The sequence below is a fragment of the Ranitomeya variabilis genome, chromosome 2, assembly GCF_051348905.1.
Source record: "Ranitomeya variabilis isolate aRanVar5 chromosome 2, aRanVar5.hap1, whole genome shotgun sequence".
Taxonomy (NCBI): domain Eukaryota; kingdom Metazoa; phylum Chordata; class Amphibia; order Anura; family Dendrobatidae; genus Ranitomeya; species Ranitomeya variabilis.
In genome coordinates this window covers 412,471,941-412,497,736 of record NC_135233.1, presented here as the reverse complement: position 1 = coordinate 412,497,736, position 25,796 = coordinate 412,471,941, and the positions used below count along the sequence as shown (strand labels likewise).

General features: G+C 42.0%; 1 protein-coding gene across 2 annotated transcripts in view; it reads left to right on the top strand.

Annotated features, from left to right (window-relative positions):
* PHKA1 (phosphorylase kinase regulatory subunit alpha 1) overlaps positions 1-25,796 on the top strand; it is a 491,521-nt gene that overhangs the window by 144,026 nt on the left and 321,699 nt on the right. For both annotated transcript variants that reach the window (XM_077286537.1, XM_077286538.1), the window contains exons 5-12: positions 8,497-8,579; positions 8,657-8,737; positions 8,809-8,907; positions 8,986-9,132; positions 10,320-10,373; positions 15,914-16,036; positions 16,128-16,223; positions 16,293-16,400. In XM_077286537.1, coding sequence (XP_077142652.1) covers positions 8,497-8,579; positions 8,657-8,737; positions 8,809-8,907; positions 8,986-9,132; positions 10,320-10,373; positions 15,914-16,036; positions 16,128-16,223; positions 16,293-16,400 — 791 coding nt within the window. The remainder of the gene's footprint in view (positions 1-8,496; positions 8,580-8,656; positions 8,738-8,808; positions 8,908-8,985; positions 9,133-10,319; positions 10,374-15,913; positions 16,037-16,127; positions 16,224-16,292; positions 16,401-25,796) is intronic.

Below are 25,796 nucleotides of genomic sequence, written 5' to 3'. Positions count from 1 at the left end.
TTTTTATCAATATTTATTAAAAGTTATGTTTTAATTCCTACTTTAGCTATGTTCTTTATCATATTAATGACCCATCACTATGCTGCTCCTGGCACAGATGATGACATCTGGAATATTATATACGGTATATTAATGACCCATCACTATATCTGCTGCTCTTGGCACAGATTATGATGTCTGGTATATATTATATACAGTTATATGAAAAAGTTTGGGCACCCCTATTAATCTTAAGCTTAATGTTTTATAAAAATATTTTTTTTTTGCAACAGCCATTTCAGTTTCATATATCTAATAACTGTTGGACACAGTAATGTTTCTGCCTTGAAATGAGGTTTATTGTACTAACAGAAAATGTGCAATCTGCATTCAAACAAAATTTGACAGGTGCATAAGTATGGGCACCTCACCAGAAAAGTGACATTAATATTTAGTAGATCCTCCTTTTGCAAAAATAACAGCCTCTAGTTGCTTCCTGTAGCTTTTAATGAGATCCTGGATGAAGGTATTTTTGACCATTCCTCTTTACAAAACAATTCCAGTTCAGATAAGTTTGATGGTCGCCGAGCATGGACAGCCCTCTTCAAATGATCCCACAGATGTTCAATGATATTCAGGTCTGGGGACTGGGATGGCTATTCCAGAACAGTGTAATTGTTCCTCTGCATGAATGCCTGAGTAGATTTGGAGCGGTGTTTTAGATCATTGTCTTGCTGAAAGATCCATCCCCTGCGTAACTTCAACTTTGTCACTGATTCATGAACATTATTGTCAAGAATCTGCTGATACAGAGAGGAATCCATGCGTCCCTCAACTTTAACAAGATTCCCGGTGCCGGCACTGGCCACACAGCCCCAAAGCATGATGGAACCTCCACCAAATTTTACTGTGGGTAGCAAGTGTTTTTCTTGGAATGCGGTGTTTTTTGGCCGCCATGCATAACGCCTTTTTGTATGACCAAACAACTCAATCTTGGTTTCATCAGTCCCCTGGACCTTCTTCCAAAAAGAAATCGGCTTCTCCAAATGTGCTTTTGCATACCTCAGCCGACTCTGTTTGTGGCATGCTTGCAGAAACAGCTTCTTTCGCATCACTCTCCCATACAGCTTCTCCTTGTGCAAAGTGCGTTCTATAGTTTACCGATGCACAGTGACACCATCTGCAGCTAGTTGATGTTGCAGCTCTCTGGAAGAGGTGGTCTGAGGATTGTCCTTGACTGATCTCACCATTCTTCTTCTCTGCCTTTCTGATGTTTTTCTTGGCCTGCCACTTCTGGCCTTAACAAGAACTGTACCTGTGTTCTTCTATTTCCTTACTATGATCCTCACAGTGGAAATTGACATGTTAAATCTCTGAGACAGCTTTTTGTATCCTTCTCCTGAACAACTATGTTGAATAATCTTTGTTTTCAGATCATTTGACAGTTGTTTTGAGGAGCCCATGATGCCACTCTTCAGAGGAGATTCAAACAGGAGAACAACTTGCAAGTGGCCACTTTAAGTAGCTTTTCTCATGATTGCATACACCTGGCTATGAAGTTCAAAGCTCAATGAGGTTACAAAACCAAAAAAAGTGCTTTAGTAAGTCAGTAAAAAGTAGGTAGGAGTATTTAAAACAAGAAAATGATAAGGGTGCCCATACTTATGCACCTGTCAAATTTTGTTTGAATGCAGATTGCACATTTTCTGTTAGTACAATAAACCTCATTTCAAGGCAGAAACATTGCTGTGTACAACAGTTATTAGATATATGAAACTGAAATAGCTGTTGCAAAATTTTTTTTTTTTTTATAAAACATTAAGCTTAAGATTAAAGGGAACCTGTCACCACGTTTTTGGAAGATGGGATAAAAATAGCGTTAAATAGGGGCAGAGGTGGGCGTTACATTAGTGTGTGTGTTATGCGTTTATTACCCACCTAAGTTGCCGAAATAACTTTGCAAAGTCTCCGTTTTCGCCTGTCAATCAGGCTGGTCAGGTCGCATGGGCGTTGTCTTCCCCCAGATTTTGCGTAGTTTTCCGTTGGTGGCGTAGTGGTGTGCGCGTGCCCAAAGTCCGGAATCCTCTTCCAGGGGATTTAAAATAGCGCGGTGTTCGTTATTGCATTGGTGATCGGTGGGCGCGGCCATCTTCCTTTGGCCGCGCGTGCGCAGAAGCGGCGCTCTGCTGGCCGCGGCTTCAGGAAAATGGCCGCCGCGATATCCATCTGCGCACGCGCGGCATCCCGCGGCCATTTTCCTGAAGCCGCGGCCAGCAGAGCGCCGCTTCTGCGCACGCGCGGCCAAAGGAAGATGGCCGCGCCCACCGATCACCAATGCAATAACGAACACCGCGCTATTTTAAATCCCCTGGAAGAGGATTCCGGACTTTGGGCATGCGCACACCACTACGCCACCAACGGAAAACTACGCCAAATCTGGGTGAAGACACCACGCCCATGTGACCTGACCAGCCTGATTGACAGGCGAAAACGGAGACTTTGCAAAGTTATTTCGGCAACTTAGGTGGGTAATAAACGCATAACACACACACTAATGTAACGCCCACCTCTGCCCCTATTTAACGCTATTTTTATCCCATCTTCCAAAAACGTGGTGACAGGTTCCCTTTAATAGGGGTGCCCAAATTTTTTCATATAACTGTATGGTATATTAATGACACATCACTATATCTGCTGTTCCTCGAACAGATGATGACGTCTGTTATATTATGGATTATATATATATATAGTATTATATTAATGACCCATCACTATATCTCCTATTCCTGGCACAGATGACGACGTCTGGTATATTATATATGGTATTATATTAATGACCCATCACTATAGCTGCGGTTCCTGGCACTGATGATGACGCCTGGTATATTATATATGGTATCATATAAATAACCCATCACTATATCTGCTGCTCCTGGCACAGATGATGCTGTCTGGTATATTATATATTATCTCCTTCCCGACCTTTGACGCAGCATATGCGTCATGGTTGGATCGCGCTCCTGCAGGTCGGGTGAAAGGGTTAACTGTAATTTCATCTGACCTGCGGGGACAGGGGGAGTGGTACTTGAGCCCAAGGGGGGTGGCTTCACCCCCCCCCCCCCCCCCCTGTGGCTATGATCGCTCTGATTGGCTGTTGAAAGTGACGTTTCACTTTCAATCAGAGCGATAGTAATATTTCACCAATGAAAATTGGTGAAATATTACTATCCAGCCATGGCCGATGCTGCAATAGCATCAGCCATGGCTGGAGACCGCGATCTGCCACCGCCACTGATCTCCTCCCCTCCATCCTCTGTCACAGCGATCAAAATAAAAAAATAATAAATAAACCCCGCTTTATCACCCCCATAGGTAGAGACAATAATAAAATAAGTAAAAAAAAAAAAAAAAAAAATATATATATATATATATATATATATGTGTGTGTGTGTATATATGTGTGTGTATATATATGTATATATATATATATGTATATATATATATATATATATATATATATATATATATATATATATATATATATATATATATATATAAAAAATTTCCACTAGGGTTAGGGCCAGAACTAGGGTTAGAATTAGGCTATGTGCACACGTTGCGGATTGGCCGCTGCGGATTCCTAGCAGTTTTCCATCAGATTTACAGTACCATGTAAACCTATGGAAAACCAAATCCGCTGTGCCCATGGTGCAGAAAATACAGCGCGGAAACGCTGTGTTGTATTTTCCGCAGCATGTCAATTCTTTGTGCAGATTCCGCAGCGTTTTACACCTGTTCCTGAATAGGAATCCGCAGCTGAAATCCGCACAAAAAACACTAGAAATCCGTGGTAAATCCGCAGGTAAAACGCAGTGCCTTTTACCTGCGGATTTTTCAAAAATGGTGCGGATAAATCTTGCATGAATCTGCAACGTGGGCACATAGCCTTAGGGTTGGAATTAGGGCTAGAGTTGGAAATAGGGTTACGATTGGGCTGTGGTTAGGGTTATGGTTAGAGTTAGGGGTGTGTTGGGATTAGGGTCGTGGTTAGAGTTGGGATTAGGGTTAGGGTTGGGGTTAGGGTTGTGGTTAGGGGTGTGTTGGGGTTAGGGTTGTGATTAGGGTTATGGCTAGAGTTGGGATTAGGGTTAGGGGTGTTTTGGGGTTTGAATTGAGGGGTTTCCACTGTTTAGGCACATCAGGGGTCTCCAAACGCAACATGGTGCCACCATTGATTCCAGGCAATCTTGCATTCAAAAAGTCAAATGGTGCTCTCTCCCTTCCGAGCCCCAACGTGCGCCCAAACAGTGGTTTACCCCCACATATGGGGTACCAGCATACTCAGGACAAACTGGGCAACAGTTTTTGGGGTCCAATTTCTCCTGTTACCCTTGTGAAAATAAAAAATTGCTTGCTAAAACATCATTTTTGAGGAAAGAAAAATGATTTTTTATTTTCACGGCTCTGCGTTGTAAACTTCTGAGAAGCATTCCATCAATGTCTGCATTTCAAAAGTCACTACTTCCCTTCCGAGCCCCGACGTGTGCCCAAACGGTGGTTCCCCCCCACATATGGGGTATCGCGCGTACTCAGGACAAACTGAACAACTTCTTTTGGGTCCAATTTCTCGTGTTACTCTTGTGAAAATAAAAAATTGCAGGCTAAAAAATTATTTTTGAGGAAAGAAAAATGATTTTTTATTTTCACTGCGCTGCGTTATAAACTTCTGTGAAGCACTTGGGGGTTTAAAGTGGTCACCGCACATCTAGATTAGTTCCATGGGGAGGTCTAGTTTCCAAAATGGGGTCACATGTGGGGGAGCGCCAATGTTTAGGCACATAGGGGCTCTCCAAACGCGACACGGTGTCCGCTAACGATTGGAGCTAATTTTTCATTCAAAAAGTCAAATGGCGCTCCTTCCCTTCCGAGCCCTGCCGTGTGCCCAAACAGTGGTTTGTGACCACATATGAGGTATCTGTGTATTCAGGAGAAATTGCCCAACACATTTTAGGATCCATTTTATTTTGTTGCCCATGTGAAAATGAAAAAATTGAGGCTAAACGAAATTTTTTGTGAAAAAAAAGTACTTTTTCATTTTTACGGATCAATTTGTGAAGCACCTTGGGGTTCAAAGTGCTCACTATGCATCTAGATAAGTTCCTTGGGGGGTCTAGTTTCCAAAATGGGGTCACTTGTGGGGGAGCTCCAATGTTTAGGCACACAGGGGCTCTCCAAACGCGACATGATGTCCTCTAAAGATTGGAGCCAATTTTTCATTGAAAAAGTGAAATGGCGCTCCTTCCCTTCCGAGCCCTGTCGTGCGCTCAAACAATGGTTCCCCCCCACATATGGGGTATCGGCTTACTCAGGACAAATTGTGCAATAACTTTTGGGGTCCAGTTTCTCTTTTTACCCTTGGGAAAATAAAAAAAAAAATGTTGCTAAAAGATCATTTTTGTGACTAAAAAGTTAAATGTTCATTTTTTTTTGAAGCACCTGAAGGGTTAATAAACTTCTTGAATGTGGTTTTGAGCACTTTGAGGGGTGCAGTTTTTAGAATGGTGTCACTTTTGGGTATTTTCAGCCATATAGACCCCTCAAACTGACTTCAAATGTGAGGTGGTCCCTACAAAAAATGGTATTGTAAATTTTGTTGTAAAAATGAGAAATCGCTGGTCAAATTTTAATCCTTATAACTTCCTAGCAAAAAAAAAAAATTGTTTCCAAAATTGTGCTGATGTAATGTAGACATATGGGTAATGTTATTTATTAACTATTTTGTGTCACATAACTCTCTTGTTTACCAGAATAAAAAGTCAAAATTTTAGCCAAATTTCCATTTTTTTCACAAATAAACGCAAAAATTATCAACCTAAATTGACCACTAACATGAAGCCCAATATGTCATGAAAAAACAGTCTCAGAACTGCTAGAATCCGTTGAAGCGTTCCTGAGTTATTACCTCATAAAGGGACACTGGTCAGAATTGCAAAAAACGGCCAGGTCATTAAGGTCAAAATAGGCTGGGTCATGAAGGGGTTAAAAATGGTATATTACTGTTTCATCACTGTATCTGCTTTTTCTGGCACAGATGATGTCTGGTATATTATATATGGTATATTAATGACCCCTCACTATATCTGCTGCTCCTGGCACAGATGACAACTTCTGGTATATTATATATGGTATATTAATGACCCATCACTATATCTGCTGCTCCTGGCACAGGTGATGATGTCTGGTATATTTTATATGGTTTATTACTGTCCCATCACTATATCTGCTGCTCCTGGCACAGATGATGACGTCTGGTACATTATATATTATATATGATGTATTAATGACCCATCACTATATCTGCTTCTCCTGGCACAGATGATGACGTCTGGTATATATTATATACGGTATATTACTGACCCATCACTATATTTGCTGCTCCTGGCACAGATGATGACGTCTGGTACATTATATATTATATATGATGTATTAATGACCCATCACGATATCTGCTTCTCCTGGCACAGATGATAACGTCTGGTATATAATATATAGTTATTGTATATTAATGACCCATCACTATAGCTGCTTCTCCTGGCACAGATGATGTCTGGTATATATTATATATGGTATATTAATGACCCATCACTATATCTGCTGCTCCTGGCACAGGTGATGACGTCTGGTATATTATATATGGTATATTAATTACCCATCACTACATCTGCTGCTCCTGGCACAGATGATGACGTCTTGTACATTATATATTATATATGGTATATTAATAACCCATCACTATATCTGCTGCTCCTGGCACAGGTGATGACGTCTGGTATATTATATATGGTATATTACTGTCCCATCACTATATCTGCTGCTCCTGGCACTGATGATGACGTCTGGTATATATTATATATGGTATATTACTGACCCATCACTATATCTGCTGCTCCTGGCACAGATGATGATGTCTGGTACATTATATATTATATATGATGTACTAATGACCCATCACAATATCTGATTCTCCTGGCACAGATGATAACGTCTGGTATATAATACATAGTTATTGTATATTAATGACCCATCACTATATCTGCTGCTCCTGGCTCAGATGATGACGTCTTGTACATTATATATTATATATGGTATATTAATAACCCATCACTATATCTGCTGCTCCTGGCACAGGTGATGACGTCTGGTATATATTATATATGGTATATTACTGTCCCATCACTATATCTGCTGCTCCTGGCACAGATGATGACGTCTGGTATATATTATATATGGTATATTACTGTCCCATCACTATATCAGCTGTTCCTGGCACAGATGATGACGTCTGGTACATTATATATTATATATGATGTATTAATGACCCATCACTATATCTGCTTCTCCTGGCTCAGGTGATGACGTCTGGTATACATTATATATGGTATATTAATAACCCATCACTTTATCTGCTTCTCCTGGCACAGATGATGACGTCTGGTACATTATATATTATATATGATGTATTAATGACCCATCACTATATCTGCTGCTCCTGGCTCAGGTGATGACGTCTGGTATACATTATATATGGTATATTAATAACCCATCACTTTATCTGCTTCTCCTGGCACAGATGATGACGTCTGGTACATTATATATTATATATGATGTATTAATGACCCATCACTATATCTGCTTCTCCTGGCTCAGGTGATGATGTCTGGTATACATTATATATGGTATATTAATAACCCATCACTTTATCTGCTTCTCCTGGCACAGATGATGACGTCTGGTACATTATATATTATATATGATGTATTAATGACCCATCACTATATCTGCTGCTCCTGGCTCAGGTGATGACGTCTGGTATACATTATATATGGTATATTAATAACCCATCACTTTATCTGCTGCTCCTGGCACAGGTGATGACGTCTGGTATATTATATATGGTTTATTACTGACCCATCACTATATCTGCTGCTCCTGGCACAGATGATGACGTCTGGTACATTATATATTATATATGATGTATTAATGACCCATCACTATATCTGCTTCTCCTGGCACAGATGACGTCTGGTATATATTATATATAGTATATTAATGACCCATCACTATATCTGCTGCTCCTGGCACAGGTGATGATGTCTGGTATATTATATATGGTTTATTACTGACTCATCACTATATCTGCTGTTCCTGGCACAGATAATGACGTCTGGTGCATTATATATTATATATGATGTATTAATGACCCATCACTACATGTGCAGTAGATATCTGACTTCTCTTATATTAAGCATTGTTTTCTTTGTTGTTTTTTATGTGGGTTGCACAGATGTCTTGAGCGTGCTAGGAATCATTGCCGCCGGTGACTCGGCTGTGGCCTCCCCACTTGGGTTTATTCCCACTGGAGGTCCCTGTTGTATAATATTGCATATTCGTCTACCCAGGTAAGAATATTCCTGCCCCTGTGGCTTCTCACCATCTCCTTACCATTCCTCCTTGCAGGTCTCCATATCATCTACACTTTGGATGAAGTGACCTTTATCCAGAATCTGGTGTTTTACATAGAAGCCGCATATAAGACCGCTGTAAGTTAGGAGCACACTTTTCACACTAGTGGGTGGGGTGCGTAGAATACTAAGTCATGGAGTATGTCCTTCTCTAGGATTTTGGGATGTGGGAACGCGGTGATAAAACGAACCAGGGCATTGCTGAACTAAACGCCAGCTCTGTGGGAATGGCCAAGGTGAGAGTCTTCTCTTCTCTTCTTTTGGTTCCTCAATATCACGTTCTTACCTTTTGTGTTCTGTTTTCCAGGCAGCTCTCGAGACACTGGATGAACTGAATTTGTTTGGTGCTAAAGGTGGTCCTCAGTCAGTGGTCCACGTGTTGTCCGATGAAATCCAGCATTGTCAGGTACTTACATTGCTCTTAACCCTTGTCCTGATAGTTGAGTGATGGCCGGTGACGGTTTCTTCCTCTCCTTCCTATTAGTCTATTCTGCAGTCAATGCTTCCAAGAGCCTCCACGTCCAAGGAGATCGATGCTGGGGTCCTTTCTGTCATTTCTTTTCCAGCCTTTGCAGTGGAAGATCATCATTTGGTAGAGATTACCAAGCAGGAAATCATCGACAAATTACAGGTGTCCTCAGTATCGTCCGCTTTCTCTACATCCCGCCATTGCTGCGGTATCTGCCCTATGTTCATTCTTCGTGCTGATTTAATGGGGCTTGTTTATGACCACATTCACATGTAGCAGACTTTTTGCCTGTTGTTGCACGCTGTAGCTGTGGTCATTCATCATTGCATTACCTGGGATGAATATAATGGCTAATCTGCAGCTGAATCCACTCATTGTGCTGACTGCAAATCTCCAGAAGTGTCAGGAAAGAAACGCCAATCTCCTGTTATACTTTAACACAAAAGTAATTTACTGAGGAACAAAACACATTACCTCCAAATTCAAAATGTACCTTTTTAGTTACTGTAATTGGATTGAACAGTCATAAGGGCATACAAATATGTTTTTAAAGGGATTTCTCAAGGTATTAAATTGCTTTAATTAGACACCATGGAAACAAACAAGTTTGCATTTTTGTATCTGCTGTTATTCTTTGACAAGGAAAGCTTTTATCTTTCCTAGCGTACAGCTGAATTCCATGGAGCTCGGCCACTTGTGCCTGGCCAAGAGTGCACAGTGGCTAAATTCAGGGAGCGAAGTTAACTCCTAACATACCAGTCACCTCTCTGCAGCCCCCACCATCGGCTTCTCCCAGAGCAGTTCTCCTAATCACGGCTCTCACTTTTCTGACCCTTGGGCCCTGTTATGTCCTTGTGTAAATGATGTGATAACAGTGAGGACTTCAGAACAAATCAGTGAATGTATTACAGCAGAACTTGTGCTGAGCCTTATAGTGCTACTAATACTACAGCCCTGCTAGTCCCCAGAACAAGGAAGGGAGCAGACTGCATATCTGAGCTGCCCAAGACACAATTTCATGTTCTGCCTTTAGGCTGGGTTTTCTGGGCTGTTTTGCAAACATTTTCAGTTTGTCATGTTCTGTGTGTGAATAGCGATTTTATATAGTGATTATAGACAGACTTCATTTTTCTGTGCTGACGTCCGGCGTGCCAACACAGTGCCTTTTTAAGTATTATGGCCAGACTCTCATGCGTGTTTTCACTCGGATTCGTTTACTAGAGTGATGGCCGCAACAATTTTGTCAGTAAAGAGGTCACAATGGAGATGTGAACCCTTACCCTATCCGGCAGTATCATCTCCTACTGTATTCTTGTGTCATAATTTTATTTTTCTTCACATTCATATAGGGGCGGTATGGTTGCTGCCGGTTCTTACGGGATGGTTACCGAACACCAAAAGAGGTATCAATGTATACATATTGTTTGATGTGCCAAAAATGAACAATCTCATGAGCTGGCAATAGTTGTGACTATAACAGTTTCTATATAATGCGTAACCCCTTCTGGAAATATGATGTACATGTGTGTTATGACTGCGAGGGGGTTCTTGTGAATTGTCTCACAGCTCCTGTGCCTGCTTTATCACCATCGCGAACCTGGCTCAACTGACAGAGGAGCTTCTGCAGTAACAGCGGTGGCTGGTGTCAGCACCGTCAGTAGAGATCGCTGCATCCAGAGAGTTGTGTGGCGGGTAGGGCTCTCTCCCACTCCTCTGGCACCGATCAATGTGTTTGTGATGACACCACTGATATCATGGCACCTATGAAAGAATTACCTCCAATTCTACCGGCACGATGGCCCTTTAGGTCCTGCAGGTTATGTGTCGGTGAAACAGTGATGACTGTGCATAAGTATTAGACCACTGATCACATAACTAAAACTGGATGTCCCATAGGGGTACTAGGTACAAAAATAATAAAATATTGAAGAATAAAAATGCAAAACACATTTCTCCAATTAAAATACATTTCTTAAGAAAAAAACAGAAGTTAAAAAAGTAGACATTTAGTATCTCCAAGTCTAGAAGGCCAGAGCTATAAAACCTTCACATAGTTTCGCTCTATAGGGAGCGACATAGAAATAATAAATATGGCAAAAATTCAACACAAAAATGGTATAAAATGGGATCAAAAAGTCATATGAAAATAAATATCACTGAAAACATCTTCTAAAACTGTAAATCACCTCCTCACTAGGTTGTCTGTAAAAATATTACAAAAGTTAGACTATATAAATTACGATGACGCAAAAACAAACCACTTCCTTAGATGAATTGGTTGAGGAGTGTAGGTACATTGGGTCAGTTTTGGGGGGTTTCGCCGTATTGGCACCTCAGGGGCTCTGCCAATGTGACACCTAGAAACCATGACAGCAGAATCTGCCCTCCTTCCTGAGCTTGGCAGCGGCCCAGAGAGACGTTCCTGCCCACATATTGAGCATCACCTACACATGACAGATTGCCTGCCACATTCTGGAAACCTATTATCCCTATTAGCTCATGTCAAAGTGCAAGGTGTCATGAAAGCAACGCTTCACTGGAAAAATTTAACTTTTTCACTGCCAAGTTTTCACAATTCTGTGAAATACCTGTGACTTCGAGAATCTGACCACATCCCAAGAGGAATGCCGTGATTGGGGAAGTTTCTAAATGAAGGTCATTCATGGGGCTGGGGAGTTCTGCTGTTTGGGGCCTCTCCTGCACTCTTCAAATGCAAGAATGGCATCTGCAATCTATTCTTCCAAAATGGCGTTCCTGCCACCCTAGTCTCACCATGCACGAGCATGGCAGCTTCTGACCACACATGGGGTATCCGCGTACTCTGGAGAAATTGCACAACAAATCAAGGGGGACATTTTCTCTTGTTACCCTTGAGGAAATTAAATATATGGGGCTGAATAAACATTTTTATGGAAAAAAAACAACATTTTGAATGTTGTTTTGAATATCACGAGGGGCCCTTTTTTTCTTAAAATGTGTCCTTGATTTGAGGTTTTCTAACATATAACCCCTAAAAGACACTTCAAAAGTGAACTGGGTCCTAAAAAAAATATATATATTTTGACAATTGCGTTGGAGGAACGAAACATGGCTGCTATACATTTCACCCAACTAACATACTAACAAAACATTAAAAAAAGGAAGGTGATAGAATTGGAAATGGGGTAAATGTTATTTTTTAACTCTTTTGTACGGTATGACTATCTGATTTTTAAGGGATTTTCCACAAACAAAAGTTAATTTTAATCAATAGATCTTGGAATAATAATAATAATTTCCACAATTGGTGGTGATAAATAACATGTTCCATTCCTGAGATAATCTTATCAATGTTTCCCTGCTGTACTGTGTAAAGGTCATGTGTGACTGTACAGGGACATGGTCTGACCATACCACATCTCCTGGAGAAGTGAGGACACGAGAGAGAATACAGACAGGACAGCACAGGAACGTTATTCCTATAAATGTGCCCCTGCTGTACTGTGTAATGGCCGTGTCTGGCCGTACAGGGACATGGTCTGATCACACCACAGGTCCTGGACAGGAAAGGACACGAGAGAGAGAATACAGACAGGACAGCACAGGAACATTATTCCTATAAATGTGCCCCTGCTGTCCTGTATAATGGCCGTGTCTGGCCGTACAGGGACATGGCCTCATCATACCACATCTCCTGGGCAGGGGAGGACACAAAAGAGAATATACAGACAGGACAGCACAGGAACACTATTCCTATAAATGTGCCCCTGCTGTACTGTGTAATGGCCGTGTCTCACCGTACAGGGACATGGTCTGATCACACCACAGGTCCTGGACAGGAAAGGACACGAGAGAGAGAATACAGACAGGACAGCACAGGAACATTATTCCTATAAATGTGCCCCTGCTGTCCTGTATAATGGCCGTGTCTGGCCGTACAGGGACATGGCCTCATCATACCACATCTCCTGGGCAGGGGAGGACACAAAAGAGAATATACAGACAGGACAGCACAGGAACACTATTCCTATAAATGTGCCCCTGCTGTACTGTGTAATGGTCGTGTCTGACCGTACAGGGACATGACCTGATCATACCACATCTCCTGGGCAGGCAAGGAAGAGAGAATACAGACAGGACAGCACAGGAACATTATTCCTATAAATGTGCCCCTGCTGTACTGTGTAATGGCTGTGTCTGACTGTCCAGTGACATGGTCTGATCATACCTCATCTCCTGGACAGGGGAGGAAGAGAGAATACAGACAGGACAGCACAGGAACATTATTCATAGAAATTTGCCCCTGCTGTACTGTGTAATGGCCGTGTTTGACCGTACAGGACATGGCCTGATCATACCACAGCTCCTGGGTACGGTACGAAGAAAATATACAGACAGGACATCACAGGAACATTATTCTTAGAATTGTGCCCCTGCTGTACTGTGTAATGGTCGTGTCTGTCCATACAGGGACTTGGTCTGATCATATCACATCTCATGGGCAGAGAGGGGAGAGAGAATACAAACAGGACAGCACAGGAGCTTTATTCCAATAAATTTGCCCCTGCTGTACTGTGTAATGTCCGTGTCTGACTGTCCAGTGACATGGTCTGATCATACCTCATCTCCTGGACAGGGGAGGAAGAGAGAATACAGACAGGACAGCGCAGGAGCATTATTCCTATAAATGTGCCCCTGCTGTTCTGTGTAATGGCCGTGTCTGACCGTACAGGGACATGGTCTGATCATATCACATCTCCTGGGCAGAGGAGGAAGAGAGAATACAGACAGGACAGCACAGGAACATTTTTCCTATAAATGTGCCCCTGCTGTACTTTGTAATGGCCGTGTCTGACCGTACAGGGACATGGTCTGAAATAAAAGTCACATTTTAATTACACATTTTTTTTATCCTCCCTAATTTACGTCCAATGTACCGGTGGTGTACACCAATGTGTAATCTTGTACTATGAGATTTGAGTAACCTAATATATGCCCTACGTGTAGCTCAGGCGATCAGATGATCCCAGCTTTTAGTCTCCAATGGAGACTATTGAAGCAAGTTAAAACAGTTACAAAAACAAAACACATATTTGGTATCGCCGCGTTGAGAAATGCTTTATCAACATATAAAAAGAATTAATTCAATCAGTAAACAGCGTAACACAATAAAAATGAAAATGCCAGAATTACGTTATTTTGGTAAAAAGCTCGGCACGTAAAAATTAATCCTTTACCCAGAACCCAAAAAATGGAGATGCTGCAGGTCTTGGAGAATGGTACCTTTTTTTACTTTTTTTTTTGACAAAGTGGGCATTATTTTTTTCACCACTTGCATAAAAAAAGAAGCTAGACATTTTTGGTATCTGCAAAGTCATAAACGCCTGGAGACCCATAATGACAGGTCAGTTTTAGCTTTTATTTAACATTGTAAAAAAAAAAAAAAAAAAAAAACAATTGTGGGATTGCACTTTTTTTTTCAATTTCACGGCAGATACAATTTTTTTCCCCGTTTTCCAGTTCACAATATCTTAAAAGCAATGGTGTCATTCAAAAGTCCAACTTGTCCCCCAAAAGACAAGCCCTCACATGACCATAATGATGGAAAAGTAAGAAAGTTATGGCTCTCCATTCTAAAAAATCTACCCCTCACCTTCATTTTTGGCCTAACAAAATTCTCCCTGCCATTTGGTTAGAATTAAAAATTACAAAATTGGGAGATATACACAACGGCTCCAGTTTCCTCGATTTTGTATTGTTGAGGAAAAATTTCAATGTCCCCTTTTTCCTTATTCACAGAATTAATCCTCCTAAAAGATAATGTCTCTGCATTTCTCAATTCAAAAATGAACTTCACTCACGCTTCCATAAAAGTCCTAAATAACCCACACCACAAAATCTTCTGGAGGCATGGCTTTACCACTCCTTCAACAAAGACGAAAGTTTGTCAAAAAGCCCTTACATGATTTCCTGGGAAAAAACCCTGAATTCAACCCTTTCCACAGAGCAATGGGAAGAGGCTTTCTCTAAAACATACAATTCCACAATCTCATTTCCGCTTCAAGAGACATACTTCAAAACTATCAGTAGATGGTATTTTACATCTGCAAAATTAGCACACTTTGGTCCTTTTACCTCAACCTCACCTTTCTGCTGGAGAGACTGCGGCTTCAAGGGAGTCCTATTGCATATGCTTTGGGAATGTCCTAGAGTCAAATCACTTTGATCTTGGATATCCATCACTCTCAATAAACTCTGCAACAAAACCTTTACCCTCACCCCACAAATGGCCCTTCTATCCCTCAACCTAGACGTATTGGATTTGGCACTCCAACCTTTATTCATCCACCTATGCCTAATAGCAAAAAACACCATCGCGTTCCACTGGAAAAGCAAAACACTCCCAAATCCGGAATTCATTTTATATTTATCTCAGCAACATAGATCACATGAACTGAATTTTGCTCTGATTAATAATCAGTTTGGAAAATTCTATGAGAAATGGAGCAAATGGGACAAGGCCTTTCCGCCACCCATTACTTAATTTCATCCACCACCAACATTCAGGTGCATTACCATTTAGTTATAAATTTCTGTCTGTTAACTAACTGTTAAATTCCTGTTCATAAATGATTGGCCTTAAATTCATTTGCAATCTTTCTATTGTTATATTTGTTCTCCCCTGTGCCCCCGCTCTTCCCCTCCCTACCCTTATTGTCCCCCCCCCTCCTACCCTTCTACCCATCCTATTGCCTATTTGCTTGTTTATCCTATAAAACAAAATACAATCTTTGGAAAAAGAAAGTTATGGCTCTGGGAAGAAGGGGAATCACTGACATTTGGGGAAGCTTTCCAGAGTTCTTACTGTATAGGTTTAGGGTCAGGATGGCGGAAAGGGGTTATAAATGCTTGGTATTGGACAGAAAGGTGCTCCCTGAATGTTCTCCTTTTCTTTCACATCCAGGACCCCAGCAGGTTATACTATGAACCAGCAGAGCTGAAGCTGTTTGAGAACATTGAGTGTGAGTGGCCGCTCTTCTGGACATACTTAATCCTGGATGGGATTTTTATTGGTAATAAGGAGCAGGTAAGACGCTTGTGAGACTCGGCATACTGTCCCATATTTCTCAGATGTCTCCTGTGCTTTTCTGTAACTTCTTCTGAATGTTCTGTATCAGGTGCAGGAATATAGAGAAGCGATGGAAAGTGTCCTCATCAAGGGAGCGCATGGAGTGCAACTAGTGCCAGAGCTGTACAGTGTGCCAGAAAGCCAGGTAAGGCGTCCTACAGATCAGTGGGCCGGTGGTGGGTTCTGAACATTGACTTACCACTTTTACTTGTAGGTGGAGGAAGAGAATCAGAATCCTCACACAGTAGATCGCGTCCCCTTGGGAAAGCTGCCACATATGTGGGGACAATCGCTGTATATTCTAGGCTGTCTAATGTCTGAGGTAAGGTGCCGCGTCAGGTTGTACAAAGGTCTCGTGCCTTTCTTGCCCACTTCTATTGAAGCCTCTGGCTGCCATTCCTGGTCCTCCCGGTCAGCAGCTTCCATGGACCAGGTGCAGAGAACAGTGAGTGTCAAAGTGGAGAAAAACAAGAACCAACATTCAACTTCTCTTCAGAGGATGGAGTATTGTAAAAAATGCGTCTTTTAGAGACCCCAAATTCTTCTTTTTTTTACAAACACATTAATATAAGCATGACGTTATACAGAAGATCCAACAAACGAAAGCGGAGAGCCAACCCCTACTGACCCTTCTGGATGGTTTTGGATGGTCAGTTTGACAATGAGGCGGGGGTCAAACTATCAGTATTTGGTCAGTATTTTACATCAGTATTTGGAGCCAAAACCAGGAATGGGTGATAAATCCAGAAATGGTGATGTGTTTCTATTATACTTTTCCGCTGATTGTTCCACTCCTGGTTTTGGCTAAAAATACTGACCAAATACTGATAGTGTCACACCGGCCTCATAAACCAACCAGTGAAAACAAAATCCATGATTTACCCAATGGAAAGTCTGGATCATCTAGTAGCCACTATCCGCAGCACCGTCAAAGCCATTCACTAACTGACCCAGAAACATTATCTAGCAATGAATGACGAGTCTCCAAAAAGGTACAAAAAGACCTGATCGTGAGACTGATCATACCACATCTCCTAGGCAGGGGACGAAGAGAATATACAGACAGGACAGCACAGGCGCATTATTCCTATAAATGTGCCCCTGCTGTACTGTGTAATGGCCGTGTCTGACCGTACAGAGACATGGTCTGATCATATCACATCTTCTGGGCAGGGGGGGAAGAGAGAATACAGACAGGACAGCACAGGAACATTATTCCTATAAATGTGCCGCTGCTGTACTGTGTAATGGTCGTGTCTGACCGTACAGGGACATGGTCTGATCATACCACAGCTCCTGGGCAGGGGGAGAAGAGAGAATACAGACAGGACAGCGCAGGAGCATTATTACTATAAATGTGCCCCTGCTGTTCTGTGTAATGGATGTGTCTGACCGTACAGGACATGACCTGATCATACCACATCCCCTGGGCAGGGGAGGAAGAGAGTATACAGACAGGACAGTATAAATCCAGAAGTGGTGATTTGTTTCTTTTATACTTTTCCTCTGATTGTTCCACTCCTGGTTTTGGCTACAAATACTGATGTAAAATACTGACCAAATACTGATAGTGTCACCCCGGCCTCATAAACCAACCAGTAAAAGCAAAATCCATGATTTACCCAACGGAAAGTCTGGATCATCTAGTAGCCACTGTTTGCAGCACCGTCAAAGCCATTCACTATCTGACTCAGAAACATCTAGCAATGAATGATGAGTCTCCAAAAAGGTACAAAAAGACCTGATCGTGAGACTGGTGGTTAAAAGAGAAGTGCAGGAAAACTCATCAGGGAACAAAGAACTACATACACAGTACCATTGAAAAGTTTGGACACATCTGTCCATACTATATGTATATATATTTTTTGTTTTTAATGAAATGTAGACATTGTAAATTCAGACTGCAAAACCACTAAGGAGCACATATGGGAAAAAGAAGTAAAGAAACTCATTTGAAACAAACCACAATATGTGTGTTAAACCTTAGATTCCTCAAATAGCCACCCTATTTCTCTGACAACCTCACAAGCCTTTAACATATTCTCCAGTAGCTTCACCGGGTTGTCACATGGAACGACTTTCCAACAGTCTTGAAGGAGTTACGTAGGTTGTAAAAGACCTAAGTCCATCAAGTTCAACCTTCCCACAGGTGCTGAGCACTTGTTGGCTGCTTTTAGTCTCTAGTTTAACTCATCCCAAACCATCTGAATTTGGTTGAGGTCGAGTGATTGTGGAGGCCATATCATCTAACACAGCCCTCCAACCTCCTTCTTGTTCACATATCCCAGAGCTATGGTTAGGTCGTTGTCCTGTTGCAGCCTTGTAGCCATGTTGGATAAATGTGCCTTGAATTTGGAATAACTTGCCAAAAGTGTCACCAGCGAATCACCCCCACAGCATTCTTTACAGTAGGCACTTTTTTTTGTATCTCTCAAACACATATTAATTGGTATAAAAAATCTTAAGTGTTGACTCATGAGACCACAGTACAGATTTCCCCAGATCTAATGTCCAATCTTTTTTGTTAATCAGCTCAAAAAATGTCATTGTTTGTTGTCCTCATTAGTGCCTCAGAAATGTGTCTGCTACTTGATGTATGTGCATAATTTATGAGAGCTGTTATGTGAAGTACTGTCCATTTGGGATTTCTTAGGCTGTTACCTCTGATGAACTTATCCTCTGCAGTAGAGGTAATTGTTTGTCTTCATTTCCTGTGGCTCTTCTCGTGAGCCAGTTTAATCGATTCTAGCAATTTTTCAGCTTGACTGAACTTTCTGTAAAATAGTGGATTGTTGTTTCTCTTTAATTGAATGGATTTGGGCCTATTCTGGGTTAGGCCTCTTTCACACATTGTTTTTTTTGGAATCAGGCAAAATCCGTCAAAGTGTTGAGAAGACGGATCCTGTGCCGATTATAAAAAACAGATGCACTGGATCCGTTTTTTTGACGGATCCGTTGAGGTGGCTGCAGCCGGAATTTAAAGAACAGAATTTTAGAGAGCGAGAGAGGCATGCTCGGTTTCAAAAAACGGAATCAGTCACATCGCTGTCAGACTTTTCGACGTACACAAAAAAACTTTACTATGTCCGTTGTCTCCGGCCAACGGACAAAGACTTTACGACGGATCCATCAAACGACGGATGAAACGGAAGGCCATCTGTCACAATCCGTTGCTAATACAAGTCTATAGGAAAAAACGGATCCATCAAGCTCACCCTCAACTTTTCAAAGTCACTAATTCATTTTCTGGACATAACCATATACATCAAGGACAACACAATACAAACATCAATTTACCATAAGCCCACAGGACGTCTGGCATAACTTAGATGGAACAGCTTTCATCCAAGACACACAAAAAAATCCATCATCTACAGTCAAGCTCTGAGGTATGTTTGGACCTGTTCAGACAGTAAAGGGAACTACAGCTGCCATCACTGAGGAATACATTCTTACAAGGAGACCATCCACTGGTAATAGATGAACAGATCCACAGGGCTACAAGGATCCCAAGAAACAACCTCCTGTATTACAAACTGAGGACAACAGGCGCCCCACATACAACCCCCACATGAGCATCCTAAGGATAATCGGTGCTGATCTCCAGCCCATACTCCACAGAGACCACAAATACAAATAAATATTCCCAGAACTACCACTTCTCTCCTATAAACAGCCCCCTAACTTAAGGAATCTCCTTGTCAAAAGTGTCCTCTCATCACCATCAGTGACTGGCACATTCCCATGTAACAATAAAAAGTGCAAAACTTGTACCCACATATTTTCAACAAATACAGTCCGCGTACCAAACACAAATTAGGACTATAAGGTCATGGGTTCCTTTTCTTGTACATCTTCCAATGTGGTGTACATGACACGCTGTACGAGGTGCCCTGGAAGTATTTATATTGGGGAAACCATGAAAATCTACAAACTAGGATGAATCTACACAGACACACAATCAGGAATGAAATGGACACGCCTGTGGGAAAACATCTCTCTGGACCTGGACAGAGTATGACAGATTTAAAGTCTTAATACTCAAAGGTCATTTTAAGGATCACAGAGAAATAAACATTTGGGAGTTCAAACTGATGAAGATGTTCAATTCTTTGACACTAGGACTCAATGTAACACCTGGATTTATTTGTCACTACATGGATACAATTCACACCTCCACCAGAGCACTCCAGATAATTAAGGACACCTCTCCATTTGTAACAAAATGCCTAATTTGGTTTCCTTGGCTTATCTTTAAGAGGCATCACACCTCCCACCTTATGAACAAATGTCCTACTGTTCTATCCCTTAAATGTTGTGCTTTTTTCTTATTAATCTTTTTGTAAGCTTGCCTGAGGAAGGAGCCTCTGTGCTCTGAAAGCTTCAAACATATTATTCTGGTTAGCCAATAAAGGTATCACTCCGAGAATAATTTTGTCCTCATTGAGCAGAAAAGTATTCACATCGATTAAAATCCTGTAGTTGTAATGATAATAAAGACACAGCCACAATAAAATCCTTTAATTGAAAAAAAATTACTCAGACTCCTTTAATAATCTCAATTAATCCATACTTACGACCTCACCTAATTTCACCGAAGCCCTCATTCTCCTTTAATAAACGTAATATAAAAAAAAAACAATATACCATACCTGTCCGTCGTTCTGTCCCACACCATAATCAATGTCTGGGGGCTAAATAGTTTTCAACCTGGATGGTGCCAAGATGCGACCGTCCCAGCTGAGAACCACTGGTGAATGAGCTGCTGCGAGCCCGGCCTCAGTTACTAGCGGTGACATCATCACTGACTTTTTCCCACGGTCCTGAGGTCACTGCAGTTCAGCCAGTCAGTGATGCTGTGCTCTCGGTAGCTCATTCACTAGTGGTTCTCAGCCAGGACGGTAGCATTTCGGGTGATGGGATATAGCAGACAAAGAAAGAAACCCAACAACAGCAGGAAAATAGGTAAGTTAGTGTATTGAAACATGACTTTGTTGGGGACCATTAAAAACCAAGAATAAAAATCACATGGAAGACATACAGGGGTGGTAAAAACTGACACAGGTTTACGCGTTTCAAGCCTAACCGCTCTTAGTCCTGACAAACATTTCCTCTGAAATATATAACCAATATGAACTTTAAGGGCAAGAATAGAAATGTAAACGTTTCCGCTCAGCAGTGCTATCTGGTCACTGGGACACCAGAGTTATAAGACCAGAAGGACACCACAGATGCAAAATACAATCTGTTCTCTCACAGCAAATAAAAAAAAAACATGGAGGCACCATTTAACACCCCATCTGTAGCTAAGCATGTCTCTTTTGTACTGGTAGGAGGCCCACTTACAAAAGTTTAATGTTTTCTGTGAAGGACCGTGAAGATACTCCTGGAGACTCATACAGGTGAATTACGGAAAAGTATGACAATTTTTGGTAGCAATTTAATTTTCAGAAAACTTATCCTATACAACCAACGTATAATACTGGCATGTGTGTGGATCCTCTGTGCCATGGGCCGGGATTAGCCTGAAGGGGTGTGACTTAGTTCTGAAGACGTGGGGTTCATCGGGTGTTCTGGTTCGCTAGCTGAAATTTCATGGACCAGGGATCATCCCACCTAACGCCCCCTCTCCTTTTTACGTGGGCATAATACATGATACTACTCAGGCAACACAGAGTGAGGGTTAAACAGTGTGGCAATACTTTATTGAACCATAAAACAGGCAAATAACACACAGAACAGTCCCAGCAAAGTACCCAAGATGGTGCAAAATTAGAGAGTCCTCATCCTTCCGCTGACTCGCCGGGATAAGAGCAGCTGTGACTTAAGAGCTTCGAGGGTCAACTACCACCACCTGTGGCACAAAAAGAAGAGGTAACGACAAGTGTAGGAAGATGACATTCCATTCAGTTATAAAGCCAGTTGACCCGAGGGTCACAACCTGGATTCATCTTCCAGAGTCGATTGTCCATTGAGGCATAAGGCCAGGTGACTCTGAGGGTCACAAACTGGTATCTCCGAACATCTCCATGGAGCCAGGTGACCAGTGGATCCCAGTCCTGGTTTTATCAAACATATCCATGGGGCTCCGGTGACTGGTGGGTCCAAATCCTGACTACCCCAAATGCATCCATGGGTTCAGTGATGGTCAGTGGTACAGATCTATATTCTTTCAGCCTGAGCCATGGACCCCTAAGCTGGCATCTTGTAGAGTGTCAAATCTGTATGCCTCATGAAGGAGCATCATTGTTCAATTACCCTGTGTCTCAGTCATCCAGGATAACACAATATGTTAGAACAAACGTCAACTTAAAAGTCAATATTACAGGCTTATACGAACAAAACATAGTAACCAAGTATTTTTACCCCTTCCCGACCTGTGACACAGCGTATGCGTCATGAAAGTCGGTGCCAATCCGACCTGTGACGCATATGCTGTGTCACAGAATGATCGCGTCCCTGCAGGTCGGGTGAAAGGGTTAACTGTAATTTCACCCGACCTACAGGGACAGGGGGAGTGGAACTTCAGCCCAGGGGGGGTGGCTTCGCCCCCCGTGGCTACGATCGCTCTGATTGGCTGTTTCACTTTCAGAAGCCAATCAGGGCAATTTGTAATATTTCACCTATTAAACGTGGTGAAATATTACAATCCAGCCATTGCCGATGCTGCAATATCATCGGCCATGGCTGGAAACCCTTATCTGCCCCCGCCACCGATCTCCCCAGTCCTCTGTCCTGTAATGTGCTCCGCTCCTCCATCCTCCTGTCCGCTCCCCTGTCCTCCTGTCCGCTCCCCCCGTCCTCCTATCCTCTCACCCGTGCTCCGATCCCACCCCCCCATACTTACTGTGCTCCGGTGTCCATCCATCTTCTCCATGGGCGCCGCCATCTTCGAAAATGTCGGGCGCATGCACAGTGCACCCGCCTAATCGGCCGGCAGAGTCATTCCAGGTACATTTTGATCACTGTGATAAAAAAAAAAAATAGTAAATGAACCCCCCCTTTATCACCGTCATAGGTAGGGACAATAATAAAATAAAGAAAATATATTTACTTTTATTTTTCCACTAGGGTTAGGGTTTAGGGCTAGGGTTAGTGCTAGAACTAGGGTTAGGGGTAGGGCTAGTGTTAGGGTTAGGGTTAGAACTAGGGTTAAAATTAGGGTTAGAACTATGATTAGAATTAGGGTTAGAACTAGGGTTAGGGTTAGAATTAGGCTATGTGCACACGATGCGGATGTGGCTGCGGATCCGAAGCGGATTGGTCGCTGCGGATTTGTAGGAGTTTTCCATCACGTTTACAGTACCATGTAAACCTATGGAAAACCAAAACCGCTGTGCCCATGGTGCGGAAAATACAGCGCGGAAACGCTGCGTTGTATATTCCGCAGCATGTCAATTCTTTGTGCGGATTCTGCAGCGTTTTACACCTCTTACTCAATAGGAATCCGCAGGTGAAATCCACCCAATAAACACTGGATATCCGCGGTAAATCCGCAGGTAAAACGCAGTGCCTTTTACCTGCGGATTTTTAAAAAATGGTGCGGAAAAATCTAACAAATCTGCAACGTGGGCACATAGCCTTAGGGTTAGGGTTGGAATTAGGGTTAGGGTTGGAAATAGGGTTAAGATTAGGCTTGTGGTTATGGTTAGGGTTAGGGATGTGTTGGGGTTAGGGTTGTGGTTAGGGGTGTGTTGGGGTTAGGGTTGTGGTTAGGGTTATGGCTAGAGTTGGGATTAGGGTTAGGGGTGTGTTGGGGTTAGTGTTGGAGTTAGAATTGAGGGGTTTCCACTGTTTAGGCACATCAGGTGTCTCCAAACGCAACATGGCGCCACAATTGATTCCAGCCAATCTTGCGTTCAAAAAGTCAAATGGTGCTCCCTCCCTTCCGAGCCCTGACGTGCACCCAAACAGTGGTTTACCCAAACATATGGGGTATCAGCGTACTCAGGAAAAATTGCAAAACAACTTTGGGGGCCTAATTTCTCCTGCTACCCTTGGGAAAATAACAAAATGGGGAACTAAAAAATTATTTTTGTGGGCAAAAATTGATTTTTTTTCACGGCTCTGCGATATAAAATTCTGTGAAGCACTTGGGGGTTCAAAGTGCTCACCACACATCTAGATAAGTTCCTTGGGGGGTCTAGTTTCCAAAATGGGGTCACTTGTGGGGGGTTTCTACTATTTAGGTTCATCAGGGGCTCTGCAAACGCAACGTGATGCCCGCAGACCATTCTATCAAAGTCTGCATTCCAAAACGTCTCTACTTCCCTTCCGAGCCCCGACGTGTGCCCAAACAGTGGTCCCCCCCCCACATGTGGGGTATCGGCGTACTCGGGACAAACTGGACAACAACTTTTGGCGTCCAATTTCTCATGTTACTCTTGTGAAAATAAAAAATTGTGAGCTAAAAATAATTTTTGAGGAAAGAAAAATGATTTTTTATTTTCACGACTCTGCGTTCTAAACTTCTGTGAAGCACTTGGGGGTTTAAAGTGGTCACCGCACATCTAGATTAGTTCCTTGGGAGGTCTAAATTCCAAAATGGGGTCACTTGTGGGGGAGCTCCAATGTTTAGACACTCAGGGGCTCTCCAAACGCGACATGGTGTCCGCTAACGATTGGAGCGAACTTCTTGAATATAGTTTTGAGCACCTTGAGGGGTGCAGTTTTTAGAATGGTATCACTTTTGGGTATTTTCAGCCATATAGACCCCTCAAACTGACTTTAAATGTGAAGTGGTCCCTAAAAAAATTGGTTTTGTAAATTTCGTTGTAAAAATGAGAAATCGCTGGTCAAATTTTAACCCTTATAACTTCCTAGCAAAAAAAAAAATTGTTTCCAAAATTGTGCTGATGTAAAGTAGACATGTGGGTAATGTTATTTATTAACTATTTTGTGTCACGCAACTCTCTCGTTTAACAGAATAAAAAAAAAAAAATTTGAAAATTGCGAATTTTTCAAAATTTTAGCCAAATTTCCATTTTTTTCACAAATAAACGTAAAAATTATCGACCTAAATTGACCACTAACATGAAGCCCAATATGTCACAAAAAAAGTCTCAGAACCTCTACGATCCGTTGAAGCGTTCCTGAGTTACCTCATAAAGGGACACTGGTCAGAATTGCGAAAAACGGCCAGGTCATTAAGGTCAAAATAGGCTGGGTCATGAAGGGGTTAAAGTTGAAGGAAGACTTTAAGTCCATCTAGTTCAACCCATAGCCTTACATGTTGATCCAGAGGAAGGCAAAAAAAGAAACCCCATGCAGCAAACATTAAGCTCCACATTGGGGAAAAAAAATTCCTTCCTGACTCCACATACGGCAATCAGACTAGTTCCCTGGATCAACGCCCTAACAAGGAATCTAGTATATATAACCTGTAACATCATACTTTACAAGAAAGGCATCCAGCCCCCTCTTAAATTTAAGTAATGAATCACTCATTACAATATCATACGGCAGAGAGTTCCAAAGCCTCACTGCTCTTACAGTAAAGAATCCACGTCTGTTATTATGCTTAAACCTTCTTTCCTCCAGACGTAGAGGATGCCCCCTTGTCCCTGTCTCAGGTCTATAATTAAAAAGATCATCAGAAAGGTCTTTGTACTGTCCCCTCATATATTTATGCATTAACATAAGATCACCCCTTAGCCTTCGTTCTTCCAAACTAAATAGCCCCAAGTGTAATAACCTGTCTTGGTATTGCAGACCCCCA